The following is a 12,328-nucleotide window of genomic DNA, read 5'->3' as shown; positions in this document are numbered from 1 at the left end:
GCTCGGGGCGGGCTGCCCCAGTGCAGGCGGGAGACGCGGCCCGGAGCTCGGAGAGGCGGGCCGAGGGGCTCGCCCGGACCCCGCCCGCCCTCTCGGCGCCGCCCAGGCCCCTCCTCCTCGCCCAGGATGCACCTGGTTGAAAACAAAATCCCACGTGACTGGCTCCGCTCTCAGGCCATCATGGCGTCTCCCAGTGGGAAGGGAGCCCGGGCGCCGGAGACTTCTGGCTGCGGGCCTCGGCCGCTCGCCCGGGACTTGGTGGACTCCGTGGACGACGCGGAGGGGCTGTACGTGGCGGTCGAGCGGTGTCCGCTGTGCAACACCACCCGCCGGCGGCTGACCTGTGCCAAGTGCGTCCAGAACGGCGATTTCGTCTACTTCGACGGCCGCGACCGGGAGAGGTACGGCAGCCGCCGCGGCTCCATTGTTTCTTCCCGGGGTTTCTCCTACCGCTCCGCGAACGGAGGTTAGAGCCTGGGGCCCGGGTCCGGGTCCCGGAGCCCCGCGAGAGGAAGGGAATATGGGGAGGGTAGCAGCTTTGCGCCGGCGCCTTGCTCCCAGGGGTCGTGGTCGGGGTTGGGGACCAGATGAGGGAAGGTCGCGGTTTCCCCATTAACCCACCCGAGAAGAGTCTGACCCCACGGCGCTCCTGGGTACTAAAGGTAAGGGATAGATGGTGACTCGAGAGGAGTCTTCCTCCCCCTTCTGCTGTCGTAGAGTTGGATTCGCGGCGCTTGAGCTGCACTTCCATTCAAAAGCTTGGTTTAACCTTTATCTTCGAAAGCACGTTCACTCTCTAGAGGAGAGACAAGAGGATCACATACCTGGTTAAGAAGGATTCGGGCCGTGGTACCCCGTGTCACAGCTGGACCTCGTTACAAGACCGCTTATCCTGATGTGTCAACTAGGACTCCTAGTTGCTCCCTTTCCCCCTCTGCCTCCGAAGATCATTTTGGATACTAAGGCTCTTGGCGATGTGTTTGGCTTTATTTAAAAATAAAGACGGGGAGGCGTACGCCTTTAGTTAAGAGAACTGAATTTAGGGACATGTTTTGGCCTTGTTTTGAAATCTAAACACAGAGCTACTAGTCCCAACTAATTGAAAAATTAGCGTGATCAGCTGCAGGGTCTCAACTTTTGTTTCAATGATTTGGTGTCTTTGATAGTAAGATAACTTTTTAAGAAGGAAAGTTCAGGTATTAATTCATTTACGACAACCCAAAACATAATTATCTCCAACTTACTGTTGAGGAACCTGCACAGTAAGTGCCTTGCCTGGGTCACAGACTATAAGCATAGAGACCAGATTTAAAATCCAGACAGCCTGAATATATCATATATCAGGCACTTAACCACAGGATTGTACAGCATCTATAATTGGAAATGTTTTGAGTGCTTACTGTTTCTCTAATCATAAATGGAATTTCTCTTTTGAGTTTTTTACGGTATCTTTTTAGTTCATTACTGTGTCTCATTGATGCATTTGATGGGTTTAGAAATTGCTGATATAATAAGTGATAGCTTTAAAAATTAAACCAGTTTTATTAAAAGACTGCTAGGCATGAGATGGCAATGTCTAACTGATGGAGTTTATCAAGGGTTCAGTTCAGGACCCTCTTCTCTGTCTACTTTTTCCCACATCAATTCCCATGATTTAAATAATGTCTATGTGCTAAGACTGCCAGACTTTCATCTCCAACGCAGACCTCTCAGAAATCCAATGAACAGCTGCCTACTCAACATCTGTTTCTAAATTTGCAGTAAGTATCCCCATCTTAATATGGCAAACTGAACTCATGGTTTTCCATGACAAATTCTTTCCTCCCATGCGTATCCTGTCCCAGTAAATGATAACTTCATTCTTCTTAGATAGAGGTCAAAAAAACTTGCCTAGCCTTCCTTGACTTCTCTCTTAATGCCACCATATCTAATCTCATCAACAAATCCTATTTACTTTTTAAAATCTATCTAAATCTGTCCCTCTCAGTACTTCTGGTCTTCCAGAGGATTATTGCTTCTTGAGTCTCTGCTTCCACTCTTGCTCCCTTCTAGTAGTATAGTTTTCACCTTGCACCTGAAGTAACACCACTCTGAATCTTCAGTCTTGCAAGGGTTTCCTGTTTTACCAAAAGTGAAAAGGTGAAATCCTTATCAAAAGTTCCATGTTGTCTCTTCCTCTCTGATCTCCTATTATTTTTTCCCTTACCCACCCTGCTGGACCATCCTGGCCTCCTTGGCAGTCCTTCAAACATACCAGGAACACTCCTGTCTCAGGGCCAATGAAGTCTTACATGGGACTGCCAGGAACTCTTTTCCTCTAGAAATCATCAGAGCTGCTTCCTTTGTTTCCTTTAGGCTTCTGCTCATGTGTTAGAGAAACTAACCATTTAATTAAAATAATAACCTCCTTTCCCACTTAACCTGCTTTGTTGTCTTCCATAGCACTTAGCACTGTCTTACAGTTTACATATCAATTTGTCTAACTGCACCCCACACACACTCCAGTGGTAGAAGAAGCTCTATGAAGACAAAGATTTGTCGAATGATTAAATGACCGTCCCTTTTTCTAAATGTAGTCTGATCCTAAGCCATTTCATGATTAACCATCATGATCTATTTGTTACTAAAGCCGGAAGCCTGGGAGTTATTCTCAATTTTTCCTTTTTTCTTATTCCATGTCTCTAAATCATTGGCAAGGCTAATTTGATTTGTTCCTAAATAGATCTTGAATTGGTTTACTTCTAATCCAGACAACCATCATTTCTCTCCCGACTACTTCTAGGTTTCATTTTGTTTACCCAATGCAACTCCTCCACACAGCAGTCACGGTAGAAATGTAAATCAGATAATGTCACGTTTAAACTTCTCAGTGGCTTTCCACTGAGTTTAAAATAAAACTCAAGCTCCTTACTGTGGCATATAAAGCTCCATTTGATTTGTCTGCTGCTTATCTTCTAACTTTGGCTGTAAGTTATACATACTGCATTGAATTGAATTTACACTCCAGCACTTGCTAAGTGATTTTGAACAAGTTTCTTAATCCTTCTTATGCTTGTTTATGTCATTTTGAAAATGGGAAGAGGGAATCTAACTTTATAGGTTTGGTAGTGATCACCTAAGAGTGTGTATTAAAGTACTTAGCATAAAAAAAAAGTACTTAACATGATGTCTAGCACATATTAAGCAATCAGAAAATAAACTCATACCACGCTCCTTCCTACTTACATCTCCATAGTCAGGGACCTTCCATCAGATTCTCAAACATATGAAACTTTTCCACCACTGGGTCTTTTCCCTTGCTGTTTCTTGTGTCTGAACACTTTTCCTCCTGCTTGCCACTTTGTCTTTCATGTCTCAATGTAAATGTCACTTTCTCAGGAAGGCCTTCCCTAACATATTTTCACTTCCATCTCCCCTCTGCCACGCCGTTATTTTCTGTCTCAATTCTCAGTTCTTTCATGGTACTGAGCATGGTATGTAACATTACTTTCTTGAGGAAGACATCTGCTTCTGGAATGTAGTTCCATGAAGGCCTAAATTCTGGGTTTATTCAGTCGGATCATTGGTGCTTATTGTAGCAACACTGGGTAGCCCGTGGTAGGCATATTTTTGAAAAAATGGCAAAGGTAATACCACTTTAAAAACCCGGATGGAGGGGCACCTAGGTGGCTCAGCGGTTGAGCGTCTGTCTTTGGCTCAGGACATGATCCCAGAGCTCCGGGATCAAGTCCCACATCAGGCTCCTGCATGGAGCCTGCTTCTCCTCCCTCTGCTTGTGTCTCTGCTTCTCTCTCTGTGTCTCTCATGAATAAATAAATAAAATTTTTAAAAAAATGAGATGGGGAACATAACCTGAGGATAACCAAAGATGATAGCACCCTGGAAATCTGCCTGCTGGTTTAGGAATCAGTTATTTAACTTGTGAATCAGAAAATAAAGGCATTTATAAGCATATGAATATTGCTATTATAAGTAGGTTTTAAGCAATGATGCATTATCTTCACTGATGAGTTTTAAGAATATATGTTACACTTTTACCAGGTAACACAGTCACTAAATAAATTAGTGGTGGGATACAGGACAAGCAGGACATTTTACATGTTACTGAAGATTTCAAGGGGAAGACTGACACCTAACATCCAAAAAACATTCCTTTTTGTTTTGTTTTGTTTTTTTTTAAGATTTATATATGTTAGAGCAAGCACACGGAAGGGGCAGAGGGAGAGGGGGAGAAAATCTCAAGCAGACTCCCCACTGAATAGAGAGCTTGAAGCCAGGCTGGATCTCACCACCTTGAAATCATGACCTGAGCTAAAATCAAGAGTCAGACACTTAACTAACTGAGCCACCAAGGTGCCACCCCAAAATTTTTCTTTAGATATTTCTTTTCTCCTTCCAGGATCTTTTTGGACTGTAGCCTCTAAGAATCTGTCTTGAGTTCAGTTCCAAACCCACATTTGAATATCCTACTCAGAGAACAAAAGTTCCACCAGTGGCTAGATTCCCCATCTTTAGATAAGAGCTTATCAGCCTCTCTGCTGTTTGTGTCTTTCAGGAAGGAACTCAACTCCCATCCCATGCAGTTTAATAGTTACATTTAAGCCAACATATGTGCATCTTCTGAGAATATACAACTTCTGTTTTCCATCAGTATAAATGGCTACTCTTATCATTGTGCCTTTTGGAATTTATAAAAGGCTTTCACATTTAATATCTCATTTGTTCTCTACCACAAACCCATGAGTTATTAACCTGTTTTTAATATGAGAAAATTCAGAGTACTTGTATCTTATTTATTCCTGGCCTATACTAATTCTTAAACTCACTTCCAGATCTGAACTGTATTTTTATATGTAGTTGAATTTAATATATTAGTAAGATTAAGTACAGAATCACTCATTGCAATGAAGAAAACATTAAACTTGTGTATATTTATGCTAAGTTGCCTGTACCTTATGCTTGCATTTATCTTATTTAATCCTCGTAACCAAATAGGATAAGTCTTATTTTTGTTTTACAAGTAAAGACACTAAACAGTGCTTTGTTTCTATTTTCTTTTAATGACTTAACCTTCATTCCTGCCAGTAGAGTATATTTTTACCATATTTTCTCATATTCCCAATATTCTAACATAAAAGAGCCATTCTGATAAGAATCATGTTTTTTCCCCCATATTGCGTTTGTCCGTAAATATCATACCCCGTATGCCTAAAAACTTTAAGGAAGAAAAATTTGATGACTAAGAATTCTTACCATGTTAGAATCTTAATTCAAGAAATATTTAGTTAACTTATGTAAGGAAAATGTGCTCTGACTTTTGTCTGGGAAGCCTCACTGCCTTATTTCTAGAGCCAGAAATTTTCATTAATTTTTCTAACAAACTTGTACCCAAATCAGAGATGGGGAATCTTCTCCACCACCAATCTAAAAACTATTAGTGCTCATTTCCCCTTTTGATTGATTGGTATCTTTTTTTTGTCTTATCGTAGGTGTACATGTGATTATTGTAGTAAACTTCTAAAGTACAGAAGTACCTAAAGAAGGAAACAGATTTTACCCACATTCTCACAGCTCTGCTAATAATTTGTTTTATTTCCTTCTGGCCTATTGCTTTGTGTGTGTGTGTGTGTGTGTGTGTGTGTGTGCGCGCGCGCGCCCACACACTTATAAATACGTTTTTCATTTGGAATCATATGGTGTGTACATTTTGTGTTGGACCTTTTTTTTTTAAGCCAGCATCTCATAAACACATGCTCATGTCTTCAAACATATTATAATGTCCTGCATGGCAGTAATATATCACTTGATAAATCATTCTCCTATTGAACATTAAAGTTTCCAACTTTTGCTATTATGATTTTGTGATTGGTGCCTTTAAACATAAATCTTTTGCTTCTTTGATCTCTTTCTTTGAACTGCAATTACTGGTTTGAAGGGTTTAATATTCTTAAGGGCTCTCAACTTCATATTTGAAAGGTTATTATTAATATATATATATATATTTTGCTTTTCTTAAAATTCATTAGTGTTTTTCTCAGACTTTTCCATTGCTATATTCTTAGGCATAAAGTAAGTTTACATTCCTAGGATGAGGACGAGGACTGGGCAGGCAGATAGAGGGATTAGTTATTTTAGTAAAGGGCATGCTTAGGGCATAATACACAAGTTGTGGATGTTATGAGGATGCTAATTATTACCTAGAATTAATAATATGGATCTCTGCTAGAGCACACACCCTGGTGCTGTTTTTCTGGTGGTATGGAGTAGATTTGTATGAATAGTCCAATTTGTGGATAGATCCACTCAGTTGTCCGTAATTGTCTGTGGCCTTGGAACAGCATGGAGAGACAGGGCTCACACTCCTAACTAATGCCTCATCAGCAGCACACTCCTAACCCTGTTATCTCACCTGCTGTTTTGAAATGCTTTCATGCAGGACAAATTAGTCCTTTGCCTTGTGAAACAGCAGAATTCCGTCTGCCTGTATTGCCTTCCTTCTCTTAGAGCCAGCTCTAACCCATCCCCAAGTTAGCCCAGATAGGTATGACACCCTCAGCTGGGCTGTGTGCCCATGCTGGTCACCCCACCCCCATCTCAGGTGTTGTGTGACCACAGCCCCCTAATTCTCCTCAGGCTCTATTGAAGGCGGACTGTTTAAAAGTCAGTTTAAGACAGTACATTTTTTTTAATGGGGAAAAAATCATAGTTGCAAAAATATGAGAGAATTTAGGAGACAGAATCCATTTAAGAAAGTACTTTTTAAGGGAAATAACGCTAAGTATGGAGGAATTTGGTAAATAATATACAAGGCATTTTTAAATTGGGATAGAAAATATAACAAATAGTGTTGTAAAAGCCCTGGTGCTTGGTACTGGTTCACTGGCGGATTCCTTTCAAAAAACAACACAAAACTGGGGATCCCTGGGTGGCTCAGCAGTTTAGCGCCTGCCTTTGGCCCAGGATGTGGTCCTGGGGTCCCAGGATCAAGTCCCGCATTGGGCTCCCTGCACGGAGCCTGCTTCTCCCTCTGCCTGTGTCTCTGCCTGCCTCTCTCTCTCTCTCTCTCTCTCTCTCGAATAAATAAATAAAATCTTAAAAAAAAAAAAAGGAACTCTTAAAACAAAAAACTGAGTCATTTGACAGCAACAAAAGAATTGCTGAATGTATCTGCTTAAAGGTTTGGAAAGTTCTGTAGGACAGATACACATTAATCAGAAAGCAAGAGAAAAAATAATTTCAAGGTCTTGGAAAGAAAAATCACTAATTTCCCTAATTATCTTTGAAAAAGCTTTAGAAAAATGAACAAAAGACATAGGAGAACAACAAAAGAAATAAGTAGCCAGGGCACCTGGGTGGCTCAGTGGTTGAGCTTCTGCCTTTGGCTCAGGTTGTGATCCCAGGACCCTGGGATTGAGTCCTGCATCAGGCTCCCCGTGAGGAGCCTGGTTCTCCCTCTGCCTGTGTCTCTCCCTCTCTGTGTGTCTCTCTCATGAATAAATTTATAAAATCTAAAAAAAAAAAAAAAAAAAAAGTAAGTAACCAGTAAGATAGGAAAAGGCGTTCAACATTTCTAATAGTGAAATAAAGAAAGGCAAATAAATGGATTATGATCTCTGGGGAGCAAGAGGTGGGAGGCCAATCAGTTTAGCCAAGATTAAAGTTTTTGGAGATAGATAAAACAGATACTGTTCCTCATTGTTGGTGAGGTTGTGAATTACATAAAATGATTCTGAGGAAATTTAAGGATAACTGCCAGAATTTTGCGTGTAAATATTTGACCCAGCAGTACTGTGTAGGAATTTCTGAGAAACCTAAAAGCTTTTAAAGATTTTTGCACTAGGGGCAGCCTGGGTGGCTCAGCGGTTTAGCGCCACCTTCAGCCCAGGGCCTGATCCTGGAGACCTGGGATCTAGTCCCATGTCGGGCTCCCTGCATGGAGTCTGCTTCTCCCTCTGCCTGTCTCTGCCTCTTTCTCTCTCTCTCTCTCTCTCTCTCTCTCTCTCTCTCTCGTCTCTCATGAATAAATAAATATAATCTTAAAAAGAGAAAAAGATTTGTGCACTAGGGCATTCACTTAAAACACTACTGGTAATAGTGGAAATTTGGAAATGATGCCAATGCTCATCAATAGGAGTTCATATAAATAAATTATAGGATGTCTATTCACTGAAATTCTGTGTATTAAAGAATGAAGTTAGTTTGTATGTTCTGACATGGAAAACAACATATTTTATGTGATAAACTCCACTTTTTTTTGGTAAAATATGTATCTTTAAATTAGTTTGGGGGCATCTGGGTGGCTCAGTTGGTTAAATGTCTGCCTTTGGCTCAGGTCATGATTTCTGGGTCCCAAGATCGAGCCCCACTTTGATCGATCCTCCCTGTTCAGTGAGGAGGCTATTTCTCCCTCTGCCCCATTGTGCTCTCTCTCAAATGAATAAATCTTTTTTAAAAATCTAGTTTGAATATGATGACTGTATTAATCTTTCTATTTCTTAAAAACCATATTGAGAAAGTACAGAATTGTAGAATGAATTTATCTTCCCATGAGTGGTGGGACGGAGAATGCAGAGAATGGATGAGTGTGCAGATGAGCAGTGGAAATGCTGACCCAGCCACATTCCTTGATCTCATCCACTGTTTAGTTTTAACACCACCTATTTTTAATTTCCTTCCTGAAGAATAACATTACTCATGAAGTGTTTGATACAGTAGGAATTGTTACCTTTTGTTTATTATTCCTGCTGGCAACTGTATATTTACACTTTAAGTTTGTTTTTAATGAAGCCCAAGAGAACCAGCTCAATATAAAACTGGACAGGGTTGTTTGTCATCCCAATTTGTTTTAGTGCAAAGTGGCATTTCTACGATAGATCTGAAAGGACAACTTTTATAAGTCTAAGAGCAAGATTTTATCCTTCATAGCAGCCTTTGTTTGCCTGGTTTGATGAGTCTTGTGAGTTCATCTCCTTCAGGTTATCAGTACATGAATCACCATATTGCCTCAGTGAAGAGAGAAATAAATACCACATTAGTTTCTCATTTCTGATACATGGAAATGGAAGCATATAACTATATCAAAGAATACATAGCTGCAGAATATGTAATTAGATTTCTTAATATTCAGGAAGATGCTTTGCTGTAAGTTGCAGAACAGAGTAAATGCCTGATAAATTAATTGATGAATCTATGAGTTTTGTCTAAATTCCATATTGGTTTCTGAGTGTTGTTATACTGTTTCGTGCAGTTACTACCTTACTGTCCATTGCAGTGCTACTTGGTATAACTTTTTGCAGTCATACTGTGTATCTCCACTGTCCAGTAAGATACCAGCCTTATATGGCTACCGAAGTGTGGTTAGTACAGCTGAGGAACTGAATTTTTAATCTAATTTCAATTTAGTCACACAAGTATATTACTTGATTTGCTTGTTTGTTTAACATTATACATTTTCAGTGACTGCCTATTAAGGGGTCACAATTAGAATATCCTTCCCATTTTTTTTTCTCTTTTTAAAATTGAGGTATAGGGATCCCTGGGTGGCACAGCGGTTTGGTGCCTGCCTTTGGCCCAGGGCGCGATCCTGGAGACCCGGGATCGAGTCCCGCGTCAGGCTCCCGGTGCATGGAGCCTGCTTCTCCCTCTGCCTGTGTCTCTGCCTCTCTCTCTCTCTCTCTCTGTGTGACTATCATAAATAAATAATAAAAATTTAAAAATAAAATTGAGGTATGTATAATTTACAATGTTATATTAATTTAGGGTGTACTGTACAACATATCAATTCAACACATCTATACTTTATTCAGGACTCACCACTTAAGTGTAGTCAGTATCTGTCACATACACCATACAATGTTATTATAATATTATTGACTATATTCCCTATGCTATTTTTCATCTCTGACTATTTACTTCATAACTGGAAGTTTCCCTCTAAATCTCTTTTATGGGGGGGGGGGGGGAGCCCCGGTGGCGCAGCGGTTTGGCACCGCCTGCAGCCCAGCGCGTGATCCTGGAGACCCTGGATCGAGTCCCACGTCGGGCTCTCTGCGTGGAGCCTGCTTCTCCCTCTGCCTGTGTCTCTGCCTCTCTCTCTCTGTCTTTATGAATAAATAAATAAAATCTTTAAATAAATAAATAAATAAATCTCTTTTATCTGTTTTGCGCTCCCATCCCCCACTTGCCCTGTGGCAACTGCCAATTATCTGTATTCATATATTTTCTTGTTTGTTTTGTTTTTTAGATTCTACATATAACTGAAACATATGGTATATTGTCTTTCTCTGACTGACTTCACTTAGCATAATACTCTCTGGGTCTATCCATGTTGTCCCAAATGGCAAAGTCTCATTCTTCTTTCCTGGGTAATATTCCATCACGTGTATTTACTACATCTTCCTTATCCATTCATCCTACCACTTTGAAGTAGGTATCTTTGGATATGTTTCAAACATGGGATTTTAGAAATGATAGTTTAGAGAGACTCCTATTAGTCTGGACCATTTTAAGGAAGAGATTTCTGGGGCTATTAGTACTCTCTTGTTTTCATTTAGGCTAGGAATTTGAGAGACAGCCAAAAGCCTAATCTTGGACTCCATACTATGTTACTATAGCATATGGCATTATCGTTTTTTGTTGTTTTTTTTTTTAACAGTGAGCTACTGTTAGTTGTTTAAAAATCAGTTGCATGGGATCCCTGGGTGGCGCAGCGGTTTGGCGCCTGCCTTTGGCCCAGGGCGCGATCCCGGAGACCCGGGATCGAATCCCACGTCAGGCTTCCGGTGCATGGAGCCTGCTTCTCCCTTTGCCTGTGTCTCTGCCCCTCTCTCTCTCTCTCTCTCTCTCTGTGACTATCATAAATAAATAAAAAAAATTAAAAAAAAAATCAATTGCATGATGTTAGTCATAGAATTTTCCTTACCAGATCCTTATTAAGCAACAAGCCACATTTTAGGTACTCAGTAGCACATGGTGGCTTATCTCAGTGAATAGCACAGATCTAGAAGATCTGAATGTCACTTTAATCCCCTTCAGCTGGTTGACATTTATAGAACACTTTACCCAGTGGCTGCAGAATATATAAATTCTTTCAGGTGCACAGGGAACTTTTCACAAGGGCATACCAGATGCAGGGCTGTAAGATGCTCCCTAATCAAAAGATTGAAATCTCATAGAGTATATTCCATGACCACATCAGAAAGTGGAAAACAATTAACAATAAGTTACCTAGAAAAGCCCATATATCTGGAAATTAAGCAGTATACTTCTAAATAACTTAAAGGGAGGAAATTTATGGAAATTCAGAATTCCAAACTAAATGATATGAAAATATACCCTATCAAACATTTTATTTTATTTTTATTTTTTAAAGATTTTATTTATTCATTCATGAGAGACCAAGGCAGAGACACAGGCAGAGGGAGAGGCAGGCTCCCTGCAGCGAGCCCGATATGAGACTCTATCCCGGAACTCTGGGATCACACCCTGGGCTAAAGGCAGACGCTCAACTGCTGAGCCACCCAGTCATCCCCCCTATCAAACATTTTAGAGTGTAGCTAACACAACACTTGGGGGGAAATTTATAACTTTATATGATTATATTTAAAAGAGAGAGGTTAAAATAGATGATCTAAGTTTCTACCTTAAACTACGCAAAGAAAAAAAATCAGACTAAACCCCAAATAAGGTAGCAGGAAGAAAAGGATAAGGGGAGAAGACTGTAGAGAAAATAAATTGCAATGAGATATTCCTTGCTTTTGTTTTTTTCTTTTTAAAAGATTTTATTTATTTATTCATGAGAGACACACAGAGACATAGGCAGAGGGAGAAGCAGGCTCCGTGCAGGGAGCCCGACATGGGACTTGGTCCCGGGACTCCAGGATCATGCCCTGGGCCGAACGCAGGCTCTATAAACGACTGAGCCACCCAGGTGTCCCTATTCCTTCCTTTTGATAACTTGTACTAAGTAACTTGTTAGCCCATAACAGACTAGCAATAAAATTAGTAAGAAAAAAATTGTAATTTAAAAATTATAAGTAACTGGGACGCCTGGGTGGCTCAGCGGTTGAGCATCTGCCTTTGGCTCAGGGCGTGATCCTAGAGTCCCGGGATCGAGTCCCATGTCGGGCTCCCTGCATGGAGCCTGCTTCTCCCTCTGCCTGTGTCTCTGCCTTTCTCTCTGTGTCTCTCATGAATGGATAGATAAGATCTTTAAAAATAAATAAAAATAATTTTTAAATGGAAAATAAAAATTATAAGTAACCAATTTACATATAGGTGAGAGCAAGATTGAATTAAGCTAAATAATTAAAATCATGTTTATGTTAGA

The 12,328-nt window shown here is 40.4% G+C and overlaps 1 protein-coding gene across 1 annotated transcript in view; it reads left to right on the top strand.

Annotated features, from left to right (window-relative positions):
* The first annotated feature begins 148 nt into the window (after positions 1 to 148).
* Positions 149 to 12,328, top strand: part of ATG14 (autophagy related 14) — a 35,079-nt gene continuing 22,899 nt past the window's right edge. Inside the window, exon 1 of the mRNA XM_077909387.1 lies at positions 149 to 401. Coding sequence (XP_077765513.1) covers positions 181 to 401 — 221 coding nt within the window. The 5' untranslated portion in view covers positions 149 to 180. The remainder of the gene's footprint in view (positions 402 to 12,328) is intronic.

This window comes from Canis aureus, chromosome 9, assembly GCF_053574225.1.
Source record: "Canis aureus isolate CA01 chromosome 9, VMU_Caureus_v.1.0, whole genome shotgun sequence".
NCBI classification, from domain to species: domain Eukaryota; kingdom Metazoa; phylum Chordata; class Mammalia; order Carnivora; family Canidae; genus Canis; species Canis aureus.
This window is presented reverse-complemented; position numbering and strand designations above follow the sequence as displayed.